This window comes from Scomber scombrus, chromosome 15, assembly GCF_963691925.1.
Source record: "Scomber scombrus chromosome 15, fScoSco1.1, whole genome shotgun sequence".
Taxonomy (NCBI): Eukaryota; Metazoa; Chordata; class Actinopteri; order Scombriformes; family Scombridae; genus Scomber; species Scomber scombrus.
The window spans coordinates 12,847,403-12,870,300 of NC_084984.1; the positions used below are offsets into that span (position 1 = coordinate 12,847,403).

General features: G+C 37.2%; 1 protein-coding gene across 2 annotated transcripts in view; it reads left to right on the forward strand.

Moving 5' to 3' along the window:
• Positions 1–22,898, forward strand: part of eng (endoglin) — a 40,632-nt gene that overhangs the window by 15,032 nt on the left and 2,702 nt on the right. For both annotated transcript variants that reach the window (XM_062434732.1, XM_062434733.1), the window contains exons 3-13: positions 836–975; positions 7,069–7,182; positions 11,358–11,535; positions 14,754–14,925; positions 15,007–15,115; positions 15,372–15,567; positions 16,057–16,202; positions 17,943–18,170; positions 18,532–18,598; positions 22,635–22,745; positions 22,827–22,874. In XM_062434732.1, the coding sequence (XP_062290716.1) occupies positions 836–975; positions 7,069–7,182; positions 11,358–11,535; positions 14,754–14,925; positions 15,007–15,115; positions 15,372–15,567; positions 16,057–16,202; positions 17,943–18,170; positions 18,532–18,598; positions 22,635–22,745; positions 22,827–22,874 (1,509 nt within the window). The remainder of the gene's footprint in view (positions 1–835; positions 976–7,068; positions 7,183–11,357; positions 11,536–14,753; positions 14,926–15,006; positions 15,116–15,371; positions 15,568–16,056; positions 16,203–17,942; positions 18,171–18,531; positions 18,599–22,634; positions 22,746–22,826; positions 22,875–22,898) is intronic.

Here is a 22,898-nt window from a genome sequence, read left to right on the forward strand (position 1 = left end):
TAATATCCTTAGGACTAAGTCCAGATTATAGACAGTTAAATCACAGACCTTCAGTTATACCGCAGTAAGACCCTTTCATCTCTAATCAGCAAAAGGTGGGCCAGGAAAGAGGTCCCTGATTGGGTTGGAGAAGCCATCTGACCCCCTACACTGTTTCTGTCTCCTCTGTTCTTGAGGAAAGAGGAAGTTTGCTTGAGAATATTTTGTACCTGCCAACTTCAACCAGGTTAGGGTGAGCATGAGCATGTGCATACTCTCTTTAATCTGAAACAATAGAACACACACACACATACATAGCCCAGGTCAAACGCCAGGCATTTATACCCCACCTCATCCATGACCCCACAGCCTCAGCCCGATTAATTCAGCCTCCAGAGACATGGATCCCCAGGTTAAACAGCAGGCTCATAGCAGAGAGCAGAATGAGCAGGGTTGATGGATGACTACAGCCTGGTATCCTGACACGTCTGATAAACGTGAACCTCCAGATCCGTTTTTAAACAATGTAGTCCTACCCACACATTTAACATCCATACTCTGAGACCAGGGAAAAGCTTTCACAATGACTAATAACAAATTCAGCCCCTTTCAGACAAGGAATCTGTAACATTCCTGTGTTCATCTATCTCAAATGACTTTTTGGCTATACTGTATGACAGGATTGTTTTGGATGAAGCTGTGATTTGCAATATTTGGCATTTGACATATAATTCTAGATACACAGGAAGTTGCATGTTAATGTACATACGTAGAAAGAGACAGTTTGCTGTAAATGTGCTCTTAACTCTTATTTGCTGCTGACACTGCTTAACCATTTGAATTTGGGTTCTTTCAGCCTCAAGTCCAATATGTGAACCAGAAGCAAAGGAAAACCCATGGTTCAAAATCAGGGAGTCGCTAATTGGCTGTTGGACCAACTTTGTTGGAGATGACAAGGCAGAGGTCCACATCCTTAACATTAACTTTTCCCCCTCGGTAAGTATGTCAAGGTTATACAAATAAGAAGCTTAGTAACTACTGCTAATTATGTAAATGTGAATGAGTGGCAAATATGCATGACATAGACGATAATGCTCAGACATCCTGCATTCAGAATTTTACAAACTTTACTTGTATAACAACAGTACATTTCAGTAAATGAAACCCTTTCAATAGATCAGGATAATAATTGTGATGCTGAACTGCAACATAATGTAAAATGTTAAAACGTTGCACAATCAACATTACCACAATGTGTCAACCTGTCAAACATAGCTTATTTGCTATTGGAATCCAATGCACCATGTTTTATCATGGGTATGTCATCATGTGTTGATAAATAATCCTTTTTATTTGCCAGTATAATATATTAGGGCCAGAAGCAGTGTACAAGTCAATATATTGTACACACCTTGCATGCATGTCCCACCTTTTTGGTAATGAAATCTGTTACTCACTGTTACAAATACAGGGAATTAGTTTGGAGCATAACATTTAATTAAATTTCACTTTTGTTTACACAATTGGAGAAACTGTCACATTTCAAGAAATGTGGCATAGCATTAAAATCTAGCAAAGTCAATTGTGGATGCTGACCCATGTAAATACGATTATGCATCTCTTATATCAATGCAAGGGTAGGAGAATTTTAAAAGAGATGGATTTACATCTTCTCACCTGACTCTAGAAAAGGAAATAGATGACTGTAGTTTCCAAATTATTGAACTATTACTTTTATATAGACAGATGCTCAGCAGAACAGAATACAGTCTGAATATGGATGACCTGATAGCTCTCCCCTGTATACGGATGCTGATTTCAAATGAGGAGCAGCTGGGTAACCAGGTGAATGGGTCATGTGATGAGCTGAGGTTGGAAAACTTAGCACTGATGGTTGGCAGGCAAGATAAAAATGGAAGGTCTAGAATAACCTAATGAGAGGTTTGATTGCACAACACAGAGATGAATCAGACAAAAAGGAAGGAGAAGAAGGACGAGGGGAGGAGTTTTAGCATGATTTTGTTGGTATATAACTTAATTTTTGGTTTGTATTATTGTTGCAGATAATATCCTACCACTTGAACTAGATAAGCCAAAAAAGCTTTCTTCCCACATTGTAAAATATGAAACATCTCCAGTTCTATTGTCAGCCAAATAACTAGCTAACCATTAACAGATGCCAGACATAAGGGAAAGATAGGGTTTCCCACGATGTCACAGTTTTTATTTTCTTTTGCTTTTATAATAGTCCAGCTCTGGAAGTTTGGCTGTGTGTTTGAAGAATTAGTTTTCTTCAGCTAAACAAACACACACCATAATTGCAGATTGTTTATTATTAAGTAATTTTGATTGTAACACTTTTAGCTTTAGGGGATGACATAGAAAAGTAACTCCAGAAAACTTTTAATCTATGTGTTGTTTTTGCTATGCCAGACTCCATTTTTCCCTGTCCAACTTTGTCGGTCAGCTAACATTAGTCATTTCTTTATCAGTGTATTCTGCTTGTTCTCACTTAGGGTTCATTGTGTATTACTTTCACATAACTTGTGTTAAGCAGCTGCTTTTTATTGTTTACTTCGCTGGTTGTTCTTCCTCATTTGTTAGTGATTATGGTGAGGAAAGTTGATATGCCATGTGCACCACAGCCAAGACACTTTCTGTCAGTTGCTTTTAGGAAAACTATAAAGAGTCCTGTTGTATTTTTTATCTCAAGGAAAACCTTCAAAAGTAAACTAAACTGACAGATACATTATCCGAGTTAATGCTGTTGAGTTTGACATTTCAAGATAGTGAAACTTAGTTTTTGTGTTACACAAAATTGATCAACTGATCAAGAGTCTAAGCAGTGTGCTGTTGCTGACTGACTTGATTCCCAGATCCATCACTTTTCTTACTTTAAAAATATGGTATATCAGATGTTGCTTGTTTTAACTAAGTTCTATTTTGACCAAGAGTGCCAACATTGTGCAAACCGATTATTGTTTTTCTCTTTCTCAAAGTCTGGGTTATTGGCATAAATGTTATTGAAGTCTTTTACCAAGTTTCATTTAATGGACTGCAGTATTATAGCATATTTAATGGACTGGAAATCAGGAGAAAAAGCAGTTTGATGACAAAACAGATTTAAAGCATATTAGGAGGGAAATGCCCCTCTTGTCTTATTAGCCCTGAAGAGTAAAACCAGGCGTAATATCTTGATTGGGAGACTAAAAGAGAAATTTCATTGCCAAATAAGCGAGAGTTTGTTCAAAGAGTGGTGCAAGTTGTCTTACAAATAGTAGAAGTTGGTGTGGGGTTTGAGGGAGTTTACAAAAGGAATTTGGCTTGGGATCTGTGTGATACAGTGGGCTTTTTACAGAGTTAGCATATCCTGGTCTTGTGGGACTATGAGTGGATGTTTTGTCAATTTTAAGAAGAAAGTAGACATGAGATCTTTTGACACAGAACTCTTATCTGCTCTTGACTGACTGTTCAGAACAGATTTTTCTTGTAAACACAGAGGAAGGGATGGTCTTCATCCCTTGCCAAACTGTCAAGTCAAACGGGAGCTTTGCTCTTGCCCCCCCCTCAGTCTTTGTCCTTTAAATTTTCTTATCACCTTCTTTCCCATCCCTTTGTTTTTCATATTGATTTACAGTCTGCCAGAGACAGTTGACTCTCACAGTTTGACCGCCCAGAGAATTATAGAGGGAGCATCAAGGGGCTGCACAGGCCAGGAGAATTCATAGGGAGGAGCTGCTTGTACAGGGCCCATTGATGTCACACTCTGGCTTGGTTAGTCAGGGTCTTGGCACAAGGCCTAGACTAGACCAACGGAGCCAATTCAAGTTAAGGAAGAGAGCCAAAAGAATAACTGGAAACTGCATCAGCAAAGGTCCTTCAAAAAATGCTCTCTCTCTCGAAAAAAAGAAAAAAAACTCTGAAAAGGAAAACAATTGTATCTTGAAAGCACAGGAACAAAAGTAGAAAAGGTGAGTGATCAGGGTCAGCAGCAATCATGATTCACAGTTCAAAATGAAAGAATGAAAGTCACACAAGGATGAAGGGAGGGAAACCAGACAGAGAGACAATGAAGTTCATTAGAAATGAGTATTTAAGGAAAGCACCACTGAGTTATCTCTGCAGGAAGCACAATGAACTCTGTAGGAAATGCCATTCATTCATTTACTGTATGTACGTGTAACATGAATCAGGTGAAAACCGAGTGGTATTTCTGGGAAGACATTGGGTCGTGATAAGTGGCCATTGATGTTATAATAGTACAGTCCTTCTTATGTTCCTTCTCTCTTCAGGGCAATCAGGATTTATTCATTTTGTAATGAATATATTATGTGCTCAAGATGGAAAGCAAGTGCCTTATCAAAATGTGGTTACCTGCAGCTTTCTTTTCCACAGCCACACAGTATCACACACATTATAAATGCATAAGCACAGCAAACAGATATGAGTGTGATTTTGTTATGACGGATATAGTGCATTGCACGGATACTGTATATAGCAGCTGGCTCTGTTAGAAGTTATTATTATTTTCATGCTAAAAAAAAGGCAACAGTGAACAATGTTTTTTTTCATAGATGATCCTAACGCCTGGTCCCTTCAGTAACAAATGTCAGCATCTTTTCACCTGGGATGGCATTTCTCCCATTGGTCAGTTCTTAAAAAGCAGAGACTATACTACTAGAAATATTTATGATGTGCAGTAGCCATTATGCAAAATACACTCTGCACAAGACATTGATGATATGGTGTGTGTGTGTGTGTGCATGCGTGTGTGTGTGTGATGACAGATCCCTTTGTCCATTCGACTCCCTCTTTCCAAATGCGTATGTGTTTTGCTCATAGGCAATTTGTCGGGGGTCTCCTTAGACCTAATTTGTTCTGCATGGGTCTGAACATTTCCATAGCTCAGGCCTGGCTCATCACAATTCTCTTGGATGACGCTCAACAACATCAGGTAGCAAGTAAATTAAATTAATATTAGGGCTTCACACTGTTTCCCAAGCAGGCTCATTCTCTTCCCACAGGGCCAGCTCTGAAAACAATCTACCTTCAAATAAACATAATATAACAGAATACAGTATTTGGTATCAAGGCCATCACAAATGGAGAGAAGCAGAAATTTGTATTTATCACTGTGAAATTCCCACAAAAGCCAAACACTGGACAGATATTTCCAAGCTTTTAAAGGCTTTTGTTCATTTCTAATGTGTTGAGACATAAAAATGAACTGATTGCAAATCTTCAAGTCTTTCACTTTTCTAAACCCAATTATCTTGGGGCTATTACAGAAGTAAAAGTAATTAGAAGCAGGATTTATTGGAATTAAGTTAGTCTTAAAATAAATGTCTACAAACTCAGACTTATAATTCAGCAGTGAGAAGGTTTACTCGCCACCACTTACATCAATAAGACTCAGTGGTACCAGCTTTACCCCACGCAAATGCGGAGCATAGTAATTAAGGCTGATTCATAAAGTGACTGTGGTGGCGATTAGCGAATCACATCACCATTGTGTTACCCTCAGCTGAAATATGGTTAATGAGGTATTACAGTATGTATTAAATTATGGTAATGTGTTTTTTATTCAGTGTATAACGACCAGGATCAGTCATATGTGGGAGGACAGTGGATTGCAAATTAAAGAAATACATAAAATAGTAATAAAAATACTGTACCTAAAACTGTTCTGAGTGATGTTGTAGGTTTCTCCAAATTCCTATTATTACTGTAATTAATATTATTACTAATGTCATAACACTAGTTGTACTGTTCAAACTCATATTTCTGTCATTATTTCACAGTATAATCACACTATTTCCCACAGTTTTAATGTTACAAAGACATTAGCATAAATTAAACAATGCACCTAATTGCATGTTAGTTAAGTAATGAATTTTGATACCTTTGTAGAGATGTAATAATTGAACCAAGCTGCAATTCCCCATTAATGTCTGTGTCAATACGGAGACAGACAGCAAAGGCAGCTTCCTTCCTGTCTATCGACAAACCCTCGTCAAGTGACTGGCGCTGCTTTTTCTGGAGAGGTGCATGTGTTGGTATTTCATCTGCAAAAGCAAGGATAACTGTCATATCCCCTGCTGATTTTGCTGTATGGTTGAAATGGAATCAAACTTGTACAGAAATAAATTGCCTTTGAAAATGCTTTTAAAGTTAGTGCTGGAAGCAAATGTGTCTCTACTCAGTCAGCTGGAGGTCTGTTCATTTAATGACACTGTGTCAGATAGCGAGACTTGTGAATTAGAGGATAGCTGCATCACTTTTTACACACAAAACAAATGCTGGGTTGAAATTGGCCCATTGATTTTGATTCTGTATGAAAAGGGTCATAATAATTACTGTTCATTTTGTTTGTATTCTCTCTGTAACTCTGTGTTTGTTTGTCATGGTTGTGAGTTTCCCAAAATTCTCCTACTTTATGTCACACTCTGTAAAATGCATAAAACACACTTATGATGTTTTTCATTTTTAATCTTGGTAGTTTAACCCAAAGAGGATTTCATTACAGTATCCAGTTGACAAGATTACAGAGATAAATGTATCCTGATACTGTGCTGTATGATAACACAGTTAACAACCATGTAATAGGAGCCAAGAAACTTTAAAGTACTTGAAACATATCAAAGTTCTTTCTTTGTTTGGTTTAATATTGTTATTTGATCATGTCTTCTTCACTTTGGCTGATTGAACTGCTTCCTCCTGTTAAGTGCTAAAAGGTATGAGCCTGCAAATTGCCACTTCTAAATCATTTTTTACTACTTTATTTGTATAACACATCATGGTATGCTTAGCAAAGAAACATTATGGGCAACACAGTAGCTGTCATATGGACGGTTTCAAAGTGTGAGTAAAAACTTCTGCTCTTATTTACAGCACTGACAGAACTCTACTTAAACACAATCATAAATTCCAAACTATTGGGCTTCTCACAGCACATAGAATTAGATGTTAGTAACTCATTAACATGCGTAAGCAGTACTGAATCAGCAGCTAAATAATTGACATATGTAAATATTTAAACATGCAGTTTGAACTTAATTAATGGTTGGGTTTTGCTCTTGTCCCTATCAGGAAACAAACATCTTTTCTGTCGACATGCGCAACGCCAAGCCAATGAACCTAATCATCACATCACAAGACACAGCCTATGGTTTGCACTATCTCAACGCTGATAGTAAAATTTATGTAAGTAACAACTCTCTTTTTTCCTATATCAACTTTCAGACAGTATTCACACCTTGTACTCTTGAGGCTGCAGAATGGATTGATGTGTCTGGAGCATTTGTTGTAAAGGGAAATAAAATGCTGATCATGCATATGTACCATTATTTACAATTATTTTGTTTGATTCTGTTACTTAGCCTGCTATTGATATAAGAGGTTGTAACATTTGTTAACTAACCATACAAAATTAACAGGCTGTGGGCACACCAGTGTAACTGATTATTTTTTCAGTAATTTATAATTGTTTAAAGTCCTCCAGATGTACTTAGCTGTTGTCTAGTGCCAGCTGTTTTACATACAGGCAAACTGCTCTCTGGGCTTGTTAAAAGAGACAGTGAACCATGTTAGTTTTCTGTAGACATTCCCCAGTGACTGCTGTGCATGAGGCAGTTTGTGTTTCTGTGTTATTATTATCCATACTATAAAATCAGTAGGAGAAGTTTACAGTGGTTAGTAACGAGGGGGGCTGATGGCAACTGCTATACAATTAATGCTCCAGTGAAATTGGAGATTTTGACTTTTACACACTGCTGTCAGGTTATATCTGTGAATTAAACCCAGGGAGACCACAAAATGACTTTTACTCAGGTGCCAGAGTGTGTAGTTAAATAGAGGAAAATAACTGTTATGTGAGCAAAAATGCAGCTTTTGACAGTTTAGTCACTGTAGTGAGTCAGACTATTATTGTGTTTAAATTGACATCGCTAATGACCCCAATATGATGAATCAAAATTTGAAGCACATGTGTTCCTCAGTTTGGTTTTGACAGATAAGTCTTCTTAGAATATGTCAGAGACAGGTATCATCATCATGGGACATATGTTAAAAATGAACTGAGGCATTCAAATAAATAAGATTGCCTCAAACTAGATGAACTATTAACTCTAAATATGTTACACAAAACATAATATTTCTAGGTTTCAGTTGTAGTTAAGAATATTGGAATCTGTTGACAAGGAACCTTATCATTGTGAATTGCTATAATAATGTTAATTAAACCAATATTTAAAATGTGAAACAACTTGGGCTTTTAATGCAACATCCCAACTACCAATTATCTATAGGTACATTATTACTGAACATTTTCCAAAGCTTATTGGTCTGTGAAATAAGTAGTTTCTACCTCCTGTGCTGTTTTACACTACACTACTGTGCCAACTTTGTATTGCACACATAGTAGTTTTCAGTGTCAGTTTTTTTGTCAAAGTCGTACTTTTTTTATATATGACTGCAGGGCTTAGTGTTCTCTTGATTGATGAATTTGTTTGTCACCGGTATCAGTCTATATCAGCATGCTGGACAGCATGGAAGTTAAATTTAGACTGAAACTTCCTCGAGAATGAAAATCACAGTGAACATTTTATCATCTTTATGTCTTTCTTTTGCGGGTTAAAACCTTTGTAGACTTGGATAGTTTTCCAAAAATGATCTGGGGAACACTTAATAATGATATATGAGAGTTGGCTGCCAAATATATTCACCTTTTAGACATAAGAAGCTACTAAATCTTACAGTCCTGTTCATGAAGTTTGTCTTGCATATCAGAGTTTATAATTAAAAAAAAACTCTAAAGTGCAAAGGTGTTTGGCAGCTGACCCACATGTCGGATGTTGTCAGACTTTTTGGAGCCTTCCATTTTTAACCGCTTAAACACAAAATAATTTCATGCTGACAAAAGAGTTAAGATGAATTAATGTTTACTGTGATGATAACCCATATGTCAACATAATGTCATACTGACATGAATTAAAACTATATACTGAGGGGGAAAAAAAGTGATTTTCAAAACTAAGGATGTCCTTGACACATGGTCAGCATTATTGTAAACTATTTACAGATACAGATAATTGTTAAAAAATAAATAAATAAATAAAAACTGAGAGCTGACCAATTACAATGATGAAATATTTATAGGAATGTCATCAGTTACTGATATGTTGACAGCAGCGTGATAACACATCCTGTATCATGTCCTGCTGAGGGTCTGGACAACATTGTCTATGACTACAGGATGTTTTCGTGGGATGAGTAGTATCGCTGGGGGATAATAAGTGTTTTACTGCAGATTGCAGTGTAAGAGAAACAGCATCTGTTCTGCGTCTGCAAAAGTACGTCATCAGCATGACAGCTTGGCTCAGTGTCACGATCACAGCTCCTGTTGACTTCCCAAAGTTGAGTAAACAAGGTTGTTTTTTTTTAAAAGTGTGAACAGCGACATTTTACATAATCATTCGGTGTGATAATTATTTTTTCCATTATGTCTCAATTTGGTATTGCAAAATAAGGTTTTTCTCTGTTTTGCTTTTTTTCTCTCCATTATTTCTGAGTTTGTTATTGTAAAATCAGGTTTTTCACTGTATTGCATGCATAATACTGTATCATACTCATCATCCTCCATAGCAAAACATTCGAACAATCTGGTTTGGATAGTTCTCATAGTCATGAAGGTTATGGTTATAGGTTATACAAACTGGAGGCAACTATGCAAGGTTATTGATAGAAATTACCGTCGTGAGGTAAAAAGAAAAAACTCTCACATCAATCCCAGACAGACTAATGGGGAAGGAATCAGAAATCTTCACTAAACAGAGATACTCTTTTCCCTCAAAACATCCTTGAGATCCTTGAACTTTTCTGTGACTCTGCAGAATATCAAGCTGACTCCACTGAGCCTAATCTGAGTTAAATTCTACTGTAATCATTAAAATAATTTCCCATTTTCTTCCCATCCTTCTTTTCCATGGCCTTGCCCAGGTTCTATCATGACTGGCTTTCCAGTTGACTGTAGATTTCCCATCATGCTATTTTTGATCCGGTGTCAATCAAATATTCATGTAGAAAGGCCAATGACTCCCTCAGGCTTACTTGGCTTTCACCACTTTTGTCTGTTCTGCTGTGTGACACAAGGACACATGGACACATGGAAACAAATAGTTACACACACTTGACAGTTTAGGAGAAGGCTTTCCGTTACTTCAGCAAACAAATTCACACTAAATGAAGACTAACAGGATGGTTTACAGAAAATAAGGTTTACGTTTTTAACACTTTTACCTAATTTTGGTGGAATGCGGAGCTGTAAAACATTTGTAGTTTGCATTCACTCGTTGCCCAATCTGTAGTTTCAATATTGTGGTTAAGAATGATGAAAAGACGCATGGAAGAACAGAGGCTGAATTGTTGTCATAATCCAGTATGTATCACATTGTCCATGTGTGTGCAATTTAAAGTTAAAAAAAATAATTTAAACAAAACACAAAAAGCGCATAAAACATGAGCATTTCTCACAGATACTTTTGGTCGATGATCTTATTACACTGTCCTGTATAAGTATAGTTCCTTCAGTAGAACTGGCTTGGCTGTAAGTGTTTACAATATGAAGAGGCAGTACTCATACAGCACTTTGTTTTCCACTTCTGCCTCTTGACCACTGAAGAAGAGAAGTACAAATGGGTGTAGATTCACAATCTATTAAAGGTTCAGCCCAAAAAGGAAACTAGAGCACAGCTTTTCTTTTATTGCTATTTATTGTGTACATTTTTAAATATGTCTACATGTGTCAAAGCGTCCTGTAGAAAATCCCCACTCCTCTTTTCCCAGCGCCCACCCCTGCCTTCTTATTCATGCAAAGCTTAATGTAAACTCCATTATTTCCCATTGGCCCAGACGAGGAAACAGCAGAGTCTAGTCGATGTGGAACGATGTATATATTTATACCTTGTATGGAGCCAGATTCCAGCCGACTGTGGTGACGCACAAAGCTAAAAAAGGTCCCATTTCCTGGCCCCACTCAGGAAGCAAAGGAAAGACCTTGGCTCCAACAGGGTTGTGCAACTGGGCTCGTGGACACTTAACCATAATAAACATTTCTTTTTAACAGGCCCCTGCTAAGAGAATAGAGGGAGAGTTTGGTGGAGGGTAAAAAAAGTAATAGAAGATAATGAAAGGACAAAATTTGAGCAGATATGACGAAAATATGAATAAATACAAAGCTGACTCACTCAGGTCTTGTGGTATTTTTGTAATGGGTAACAGACAGACTCATGCCTTTTAGGACCTAGGTGATTCTGCATCGGTAGTTTCTGAAAGTTGGTTTTAATGAAACTAATTGGAATAACCCTGGTTCTATTTTCCAGCTAGCCAATGCCTCCAGGTTGACATTTCATGGGCAGTCCCATCCCGAAAATATCCACAAGGTAGACTTCCCCACTCAGGATGAGGAACTAGTCAAGTGGGCAACACAGAAATTTGGGGGTGTGACTTCATTCACCACAGTCCGAAATCTCAAAACATTCAACTTGACAGGAACAGAAGGTGAGAATTAACTTTGTAACCTGACTTATAATTTATTAACACAATTATCACACTTCAATGGTTTCTCCTGAATACTTTGACTTTATTTGATGGGAGGATGAGGGTTCATTTCAAAGTCTGTTAACATTGCATACTTATTATCGTAGGTTTTTAGGTTATTTAATTATTTATATTAGGATCTATTTTTAATGTTATTTATTTTGTACGCTGCTGGACCTGAGTAACACATTTCATTCCTTCATGTTTTTAACATGTATGAATGACAGTAAAACTGAACTGAACTGAACATATGAAGGGAGGATACGTGTACCACATTATTACAGGATTCCATCAGATCACTACAATACTCTATAGTATTGTAAATTACTATCTGCCTGCCTAAGCATCTCAGATTTATCATCCTTGGCACCCATGATTTTTTTTTAAATCTGGAAATTGCTATCAGCATCTTTGTTTGGTCCGAAACAACATTTTTGGTGCTGATTACAGTCAGTGCACCATACAGCTTACATAACTCAGCAGCGAGGCACCAGTACAGTAATCAAGAATGGATGTAGTGTTGTTTTTAGAGCTCTCTCTCTAAATATTCATCACTATATCTAACCCTTTATCTAAAGCGTGTATGAAAACCCTTTGTGATGAAATTACTGAGCAAACACAATGCTTTAAAGTCCACATTGCACTGAAATTGTGAAGTCCATACTGCACTGAAAATCCTCTTTTAGTGCCTGCAAGTTCTGCCTCTTAATTTTCATAGAAATAAATTAGATAAACAAAAAGAAAATATGACTATATGCCAACCACACAATGATTTCCAGTGTGACCATACGTTTATAGGAAAATAAGCCTCAAAACTACACTCCTTTTGCAAGAGGGGCTGTCAGATAGCTCAGAGGATGAGTTTTTACAGAGTCGTCTGAGAGAGTGACAACAACAACAACTACAACAATATACCCCATGCAGTTTAATATTTTCAATCTTCTATGTATGGGCCAAACACCAGCTGTTATACAGAATTTCTCCTACAAGGCACATTAAACCAATGATGGAATATACAGTCTAATGAAATATATCACTGTGTCACAATTCTACAGTATGTACTTAAAGGTGCCCTGTGGAGTCTTCGACCTCTAGTAAAGCTACAGAGCAGTTTTTATTTATTTTATTTCGAGTGTTCAGGGATGAAGAATACTGCTAGCTAGTTGTTGTAGTGTATAGAATATTCCCTGTGACCATATATCTTTATAGGACAGGCAAATTGCATTTCATCATATAGGGACCATCAGTTCCTCACGTAATGTTTTCATCAATGTTGTAGGCAAACTCATACTTTCTCTTTTATATGTACATACTAATACTGCCCATACTAATCCTGCCCATACTAATCCCAGATCCTCACTAACTTGAGGCAGGCTTGTAAATAAACCTTCCAGCAATTATGTAACCATTAAACATATGGAGCATTAATCATGCTGAGAGAATGTTTTGCTCTGTATATTCCACATAGTAATGTTGCATGTTTGAAACACAATTATACCTACGTATGTATTGACAACGTTTCCATATGGTAAGGTCTCAAGCAGTTAGTGCTGGGGACTCATCCTGACTCTCTCAGTGTTGACGAGATGTCATTGCGTATGATAAAACATTTGGAAGCTGTGGACTAATAGACACTGATTATGAAGATGGAGGCATAAAAACAGAAGCTCTATGATCCAAAGTAAGCATCCATGGCTGAATGAAGGCTGGACTTTAAAGATATTATTGGCTGCTATTTCCAGCAGCAGGGTACTCAGTGCAAGCACAATTATTTCCCAAAAAAGCCTTCTTAAGGCAATTTGAGCTAAGGCAGAGCTCTGACATGGGTTTAGATAGGAGTTGGTGATGCTGGAATTGTGTTGGCTGCTATTAGTAGTCTAGGAAATAAAAATACTAATTTAATTCTAATCTCTCTCTTTATGATTGCTTGGGCTTCTATAGGTCTATGAACTATAGCGTCTAAAGAATATTTCTCTTTTCTCATTTTAAATGTATTTAAATTGTGAGGAAATGCTCAGCCACTCTTAGTTTTAGCTCAGTGTTTTTAATGACTCACAGTCCACAAGGGCATTGAAGTTATTCAAGCAGTGGAACAGTTTACAATGCTAGCTGTATCCATTGGCCTTCACCGGGGTGTTAGGGGAACCTGCGTAGGCCTTGTTGTAGGTGTTTGAAAAATGTTTGCATTGACTACACAACAATGTGTGGCCAAGTTGAAGACTGGCTGTGTAGAGGAATAGAAAATATGCACATGTCCCTGAGGTTTCTTGAATGTCTCAATGTGATTTGATATATTAATCTTATGCTATTAATAGTGGAAAAATGTAGTCACATAATAAGCAATTGTGATACTACTTTTGAATTTGAACTAGATGCCCAACAACAACCCAATCATGAAACAAAATGTAGTTTCATGTGATATTGGATTCAAGATCTGTATAATTGCAAATCCTCATTCCCTGTAGGCTTGAAAACTGACTCTTAACATTTGGTAGTTTCCGGTCAGTTTTAATTCAGGTCAGTTTACCAGGTTGGAAAAAAGCTCTCAAATCACTCCTGTATCATAATCTACTCCACTGTACATCAATGTGCCCAGCATGTAAAATATGCTGTCACATGTTTCACACTGCTTCTCTGTGGGAAACTGATATCATCCCCATTGTCAGTACCACATTTTAAAGCCAAACAAAATGTATGTAGCCATTTGAGCAAAGCCTCAGAGTGCACCTGTAAACCATCAATTGACATTATTTGGTCAAAGGCTAAGCATATGAACTCTCATGGGGCTGTCCTAGAACATCTCTCAAAGAGGGAAAGGTGAGGTGCTTAAACGCCTGCCTTGACAGTTTGGTTTTGTGTAGACTGGACTATGGCTCCCTAGTGCTGGGTAGTGAGTAAAACACTGTATACTAAATGTCAGTTCTGTCACCAGCCATACTGAACAGAAATAGTCTCTCAGAGAGCATCACTCAATGAAACAAATTTGTGAAATACATATAAGAAAGCAGGCTTTAATTGTAATTTCTAGTGTACTACCTTACTGCCCCATACTGGCAGTCCATTTGTAATAACTGATGCCTTCTTTATTATACAGGTTATGCTTGCAAAAATAATATTTTTTTTCATAATTTCAATTGAAATGTGATTATTATTTCATATTAATATTTGTGATTTTACAGGAACCAAACCTGGCTCTCATGACTGCATACTTGACAAAGAAGATTCATCAGCGAAACACTTTGTGGATATGGAAACCCTCATAACATCAAAATCTTGCTCCCCAAAGCAGGAGATCCCTAGTGGTGGAGCTAAGATTCATATCATAAATATCCCAGAGAATGCCAACATTTGGTAAACACAATGATCTTATTCATCATTGTGCTATCTTTATGGAAGATATTCTCTTGTAATTTCTGATTCTTCATGTTTCAGCAATGTATCACTTCACATTGGCACAATTACGACCACGACCAGGTTGTTCCTAAGAGGTCCTCAGGGCACCACATGGACCTTCCTCAACCCAGAGATTACATCGTTTCTTGTAAGCTCATACAAACAGTCCAGTTGTTAAAGCATGGAGAGTTGTTGTTCCACAATAACATTAGAGGATAAAGACTCCACTATATGAGATTACATTGTTATAATTAGTGCAATAAAGCTCACTTAATAATAAGGCTAGAGTAAATTATTTCCTACATGAAATAAGCTTTTGTGAAATTCAGCATATCATTGACTGACTACTTGTACATGACAGTCTGTAAGTCATTACTCATTTATTTCAATTTGTCTGTCTACAGTCTAACAATGATGTTGTGATGGCCAACATGCAAACTATAGTCAAGCCTTCTATTAAACTGATGAATGACAGTGCAGAGGATGTGCAAAGGATGGCTTTACATCGTACGAATGCCATCTCTTTCACCAGCTACACTGAAATCAAACCAGAGAGCTCTACACTTTTACTGGTTCTTGAAGAAAAAGAAACCCCTGCAGGTAAGATGATAAAAGGCAAAACAATGTTTTCAACTTTGAGACCTTTTCTACAAAAAGAGTACTGGAGTATTGCATGTATAGCCCACACATAAAACAAGTTACACAATCGTAAAAGTGAGATGAGAAATCATGAGAATAGAGACTGGTATTACAATCCCAGCAAAATAAATATTGTTATTGATAATGGGTGTAATCACCGTCGTCATTACTATCACATTCTAAATATTATTTTGCATGCTGCTAGACTGCAATTTAAAAATGCCCTTGTGATGACGTTCAAAGCTTTTTTAACTACTCAGAATAAGCCCTACATTTTTTTGCTATCTCCTAAAATAAGATTTGTCTTAAGGCTGGTGTTGATCCAAAAAAGAGTGGTACATTTGAATGTACATAAAAAGACAGCACTCTGTATTAAATACAATATACATACAAGACGCTGATGACATTGATATGTATGGTTAATTTTTTACTGATCCATTTCTCCCTCAGATACAGTACCAAGTCCAGTCATTTCAGTTACAACCCATGCTCCTGATCACATGCCTCTGAAGATGCAGCTATACGCCTCCCCAGATTACCACTCTCCCCTGGACCCTAAGACCAAGGTGCAAAGTGACAAGAGAATTTATGCAGAGGTAAGAACCTGTGCACCCTCTTGTTTGGATCTCATGTTTACTTACTCAGCTCCTGCTAAGAAATAGCTGATGTTTGTAGAACAGTTAAATGATTTGACTTTTTTTGAAAAAGTTGTAGTGCATTATGAAACACATTAGCTCTTTCCACATATGAAAGGAAACTGCAAAGGAGAGATTAAGTTTAAGTAAATGCCAGAAAGTAGCTTTGAGAAGAAAGTTAGCCAATGAATTAGATTAAGTTTAAGAGTTTACACTATTATCAATGTACTCTGTAATTTCATTAATTCTGTTACTTCGGGATAATAATGACATAACAGACACAATGGACCTCATGCAACAAGCACTTGATGAACAGTATTGTGCTCTTAAAATGCATGTACAAGCAATCGAAGAGCATTTGTGGCATTTCCTCAGTCTTCTTGTACTTGGAATTTTCTTTTATGTACGAATTAAATTTACTAGTGGTCCAAGTCTGTCATGCACATCATGAATAGATCATCTCTACCTTTCTTCACTGGGGAGAAACATTTGACTTTGACTTTCTAGTATTATGTCCTTATCTGAATACATTTTGAGTTTAAATATAGTACCGAACAAACTAAATTTATATTCTACTTACCATTTATGATTTTTATGGCCATATATTGGAGCAGCAACTTCTACATTTCAGTAGTTGTTGGAAACTTCTCTCACTCTGACAGCTGCCTCTGTGTCTCTCTTCATGTCTCTGTCCAGTATCATCTTGTGTTGCAGCTGACAGTTTAACATCACCTGCAGACTATAATATTCTCCTCTAATATCTCTGTGACTGTCACATCACTTGAACGCCTCCCATCATGGAGCGTTTTGCTTTAGAAAGTCGTCGTTTATGATCTAATTTCACATCAAAGCATTCCCTCTTTATTTCTGTCACAATGCAGAGCTGTTCAGATGACATGTTAGCTGGATTCATATTTTCTAATTGTGTTGGGTCTCCTACTGTCACTCCTAAATTTGTTATGCGTTTGTCTGCCAATTTCTGTAAGCAGGACTTGAAGCTGCGTGGTGTTTTTACTCTTTGAAAACTTTTTGTAATGAAACCTACCCACAAACGGAGTGGAACATAGAGCCTTAAATGGCAGCCCAAGGAATTGTGATTATGCTTATGATCACATCTCACATTTGTGCACCTACTCATAAACAGGTGGCAATCATAAGTCTGAAAAAAGTGATTTTGGAACGAGTTCCTGCAGTTACGAGAATTATTATTATTATATTCCTCTTACTGCTTTGTGCAAGAACAAATATGGAAGAAAAATAAGAAAAAATTCATGCGTGATGCCCATTTTGACGGTTTCTACAGCAGTAAGTCTTATTACATAGAACACGTTTATTCAATGTCTCTCTGTTCTTGGTTATTCCCAGACATGTCTAAAACATGCCATTATTTCTTGAATTAGTATTTGTCAGTTGGCATAATCCATATTAAGCTTTTTAAAATGTTGTCATTGAGTTGTAATGTAAATATTACTGTAAGCATGTCACCATGTTATTCTGTTGTGTCTAAGTGGTTCGAAAAGAAAATCAGCCAATGTCTGAGGAGAATGAATGAATGAATGAATTACCTGATGTCTCTGAAAAGCTTCTATATTGGTTTATATATGCGTTTGTTTTGCAGGTGTAATACTTCGCCATGCTCAGCTGATGCCCATTTGACGGATCCTATTCCAGTTTATTAAATGTTTTCTGTGTTTCCATTAGATTTCAGGGAGCCCTTATGGAAATATTGTTTTGACCACCGAGGTGATCAGATGCTTTCTGCACTCCGAGGGCTCCTATCCTAAAGTGGAAGTACCCTTCATTCGAGAGGCCTGCTCCTTGAGTTCATGTCCCAACAGCACACGTATCAGCTTTTCGTTAGATCAGCTCCAAGAGCTGACTTCCACCATGTGGAAAGTGGAATGTCCTATCAACCTTTGCCACAGTGATGTAGGTTTTTCTTTCTTTTTTTTCCTTACCAATATGTCAAGGGACATTGTTTTTATTCATAAATAGATATGTAAATTAAAATTGCTAAAGCAAAATGTTTGACAGTTCAATGGCTCTGCACTGAAAAACCTTACCTGTGTTACAGCTTTCCTATGGTAGCCTTCAATATATTGTCTGGTTTAATTTGTAAAATATTCATAGCGAAAGTAATGTTATTGTGGATCTACTGCAGTGGAAATGTTTGGACAGGATTTGACCTCTTTTTGTTTCCAGCATGATGAAAATACTGAATCTTAAATGCGGCATATATAATGACCTTTTGGGTTTGTTGATTTGTTGTTTTCTTTGACCTGGTCACTAGAATTGCGGGTATGGAGGAAGCGCAAAGGCGACTCTGGAAGTTACCCAGCCATGTCTGCAACCACCATGTGAGTTCAATTTAAACTCCAAAATATGGAATACATATCAGTACATTTTTGAATTGTCTACTTTGAAACTGATGATACTTGCCAGCATTAGGTCAGATTTGAGCCCACATCTTAAGCAGCTTTAATATTTTCCACATTTTGCATTTTCTATATTTTTATGATTTTCTACATACTGTACATTTCTCTTGACTCCCTTTTTAAAAATTACATATAATTTAAACACATTTCTATAAAGCATATAGTTAATAGAGATATTGCACTAAATACAAATGTTTTAATAGGCTACCAGGACCCAGCTTAATGTTTTTTTTCTTCTAGTAATTCTCATCTCTCTTTCTTTTTTGTTTCTTAAGTACTAAAACTGTATTTCTATTAAATACAAAAGGACACAATTAAATATGATATTCTGTAGTGATGTTGTATAAAGGAAGAGGCAGTTAAGTAAGTAAGAAACAGTTTTTTACAACACTATGAAGTATAAATGTGATGCTCTTTTTTCTTGATTTTGTGATAAATCATGTTTAAAAATATTTTTTATTTCTCTTCCATTAATAAAAATGCACCAAACACAACACATGTAGAGAGGTCCTGTCTCATAAATGATCCACACAAAATTGTAGAAACAGTTGTCCTGATGGTGGTGCTGTAGCAGTTGCCTGAGTTTATTTATTTATTTTTGTCACAAAGCCTTACTATGAAGATGAATGTTTCATATTTAATTCTCATCTAACAGTAAACTCTCTGAACTCTCACAAGAAAAAAAACAACAAAACAAAACAAAAAAACTTTTAAATTACCTTTTTTGCCTCGAGGACTTAATTACTAGTCTGGATTCTTGGTCAGTATGTTTGCTGCTTTGCCGCTATAATTTTCATTCCTATTGTTGCTTTCTGTGCACAACAAATACTGTGCAGGCGGTTGTCATAGCAGTGAACTCAGGATATGCAGTGAAGGCAGTAAGTGGGTGCAGGGCAGGGCCTCGTCCTTTAGGAAGGTCTGCAGGCTGACCTTGTGGCCACAATCAGAAGTAATGGCCCTCTCGGGAGGGGGCTGAAGTCCTTTGTGTTTCCAAGGGGGTCTGACTGTCTTGCTGTCCAAACACAGGCAGTGGGCCTGGTTCTATTGTTGGACCAACAGTCAACATAGTTGACTCAAACAAGGAAATATGTGTGTCTTCAAAGAAAGGATGGATGATTAATTTCTAGGAAAATTCTTATGATTCAATTTCTGAGCCAAACGATACCAGGAAGTAGATGCTGATTAAATGGGGGAAAACATAGAATTTGTCATACTTGCTTGTAAAGCTGATAGTGGATATGTATATTTGTTATGCTTCCTTTATCCTCCACTTCTATCAAGAAGAGAAGGGTAAAGGTTGGTATGACAGTGTTGCAGGATATGCAGTGGGGAAGCTGACTAAACTATTCATTCATGATTTCCTGTGTCCTGTTTGTTATCCTCTTTGCTGTTTTGCTTTATCTTACGTAATTGGAAATATTTCCCTGAAGACTACAGTAGGACTCACTGAAATACAGGGATGGAACTAGCTCTGAAGGAAGATCTTTTTTTGGTAGGTCTGATTCTGTAGTTTCTTTTATTGGCAAGTGTCATAGATACAAGGGTTATCTTAGCAGGGCCAGCAGACTACATTCTGCTGTGAGGCATCACTGGGCAGCACTGAGTGCTCCATTCAGCAATCCTTCCTGTTTGGTAGTTTCCATACAGAAGGCTCCAGGGAGTCACAGCACAGGCCTGCTGTCTGCCTCCTCCTCTCCACCTGCACAGGAGCTTCTGCTTCCTGCCCCTGTTTATTCAGCTTTGCTGTCAAAGCCACACTTATACAAACTAACACAGCAACTGATTATAGAAAAACCTCTCAAAAGAAAGCCTCCAAGAGTAACTGTGATGTTTCTGGCCCATTCAGGGTCAGTGAATTTTCCTCGAGACTGATCAACAAACTGGGTTGGCTGTCCGAGATGCAGTCAGCTGAAATGCCCACAAGATGTCACTATTTCAGTGCTCTGAACATGTGTTTAATTCAGCTGATATTTGGTATTGTTTAATACAAATATCAGTATTATAGTGTTTAAATTAAATTAGGCCGTTTGGAGTGACATATATACAATTTAAAGCTTACAACTCCTAGAATGTCCATACAGTTTATGGTCATACATCAAGGCTTACTGCAGAGGCAGGTGAAACACTTCACACACAATAATTGAAATGCACATGATGCACAGACTGGTGGCATGTTTCCTGTCATCTGTCCTCCATGTCCTCTCTTTAATGTACTTCAGGAGAGGCGAGCTGTATTGTATGAGGTCCTGTACATAGCCTAGCACATTCCACCAGGAGGCAGGAGGCAGCAGAGGTAGGTGAGAGAAACTTGTGAAATGATAGGTTTCTTCCAAATGTTCAGGACACTTGTGGCATCTCTACAGGCAACAGATGAAGGGGAAAAGGAAAAAGGTGTGCTTACACACCATTTTACTGATATGTGGTGACTTGCTTACTTGCATGTTTTCAGACAAATCTGTTTCAAGTGTTTAAGAAAAGAAATTTAAGTCTGGAACCAGTTTTGCAATTCACTTCAGCCAGGCTATATACAGCACATACTGAACTGGTCAAAGTTTAGATGATAGTAACTTTCCAAGCTTCCCAAACAGCTTTATATATCAAAACCATTTAAAAAATGATGTTCGTTAAACATTTTAAGGACATTCTTTTTATCGATTTAAAGATATTTTGTCGGTAGAGTTTGAAGGTGACATTTGTGTGAAGGGTTGAACTGTAAATGACCTATTTTACATGCATCTTGAAATTACGTCAATCTAATGACGTTGGTAATTAATTCATGGCCTTGTCAGACCACGATGACTGAAGCAAAACTGGGGTGGCCTTGCCAGGCTATATATGCCATACTGTATGTCAGAGGCTTTAGTAGGTTAATAGTGTTTGCCTGTTCTCATACTCTTTCAGAGCTGCTTTGAGGGACAGTGTTTTTTTTTATTGCTGCTGGCTCACAGTTTTATGTTTTCTATTAAGTTTGTTAGCAGTGAAGCACATTGTGTGGGACAAGCCAACACACAGCCAAAGAACAATACCAGTGCCAGACTTGATTGTAAATCGACATTTGTCTCATTAAGTCAGAACAGAGAAAATTATTTACTTTTTTATTTCAGTAAGGCTGAGATCTAACCCCACACTAGTAAAGAATTTAATACACTAAATGTATTATTTAGTGTATGTGCTTTGCTTGTATTGTCATGGTAACTAGGAGCAAGGGGGGGGGGGGGGGGAAAGCAAGGGCTGTACCATATTTTTAATCATTTTCAAATCTATAGCATGAATTGCTCAATCTTTGAGGCCGCTGTTAGTCTTGGCTCATGCCAGTTAGAAATTGACTTAATATTGGTTGGTAGCTGTCCATCACAGTGAACATTGTTTCTTTTTTTGTAAATAATTAATCAACCATGCATACTCATGTATTTGAAAACAGGGACTATTTCATCCAAAGAGGCTCCTACAGCCTGAATTTGAGATTTGATTGCCTAAAAACACTGTATGCACTAGACACACTATGCTGCAGGAAAATTCAGCACTGGAAGCCAGCACTTTCCCTTCATGTCTGCAATGGATCTCCAGAGAAAATAGGCAATGCAATTAGGTTTCAGAGATCCTTGAACTTTTACTATTTTCCAGATGAAACATATTATATATTTTTATTATATATTTTATTATATTCGAAAAATATACCATATAACCTTACATGTGTTGCATTGACAACTTGCAACTATATTTGAACATTCACTGGGATGTCAATATAGTTTTGTATATCATGAATATACACAAATAACTTGGTGTACACTGTGGAAAGTGCTCTGTTCATCTGTAAAATATACCAAGTTGTAGTTGTTGGGGTAAAACATGCAAAACCACAGGTGAAGTTGATTAAAGAGGTGTGACTTGTCTTTGTTGTGATTGTTGTTGTTTGACTGAAGCTTGCATACATTGTCTTTTCATGTGTATGTTTCAGCTCCACCATGCTTTGATTTTGGCCTACCTGGTGTTCTGGGCATCGCATTTGGAGGGTTTCTGATTGGAGTTCTACTTATTGGAGCACTGTGGTTTATCAAAATTAAAACAGGTAAATGTAACAGTAGTGATTTTTCTGTTTTTGCTTGAATGTAGATCTGGATTTGAAATGATCTCATTCTGCTTTATTCAGGGTACCCAACTGGGCTGGACATGAGCTCAACTGCAGCAAATCTTCCTGGTGAGGAATTTATCTTTTCCTTTG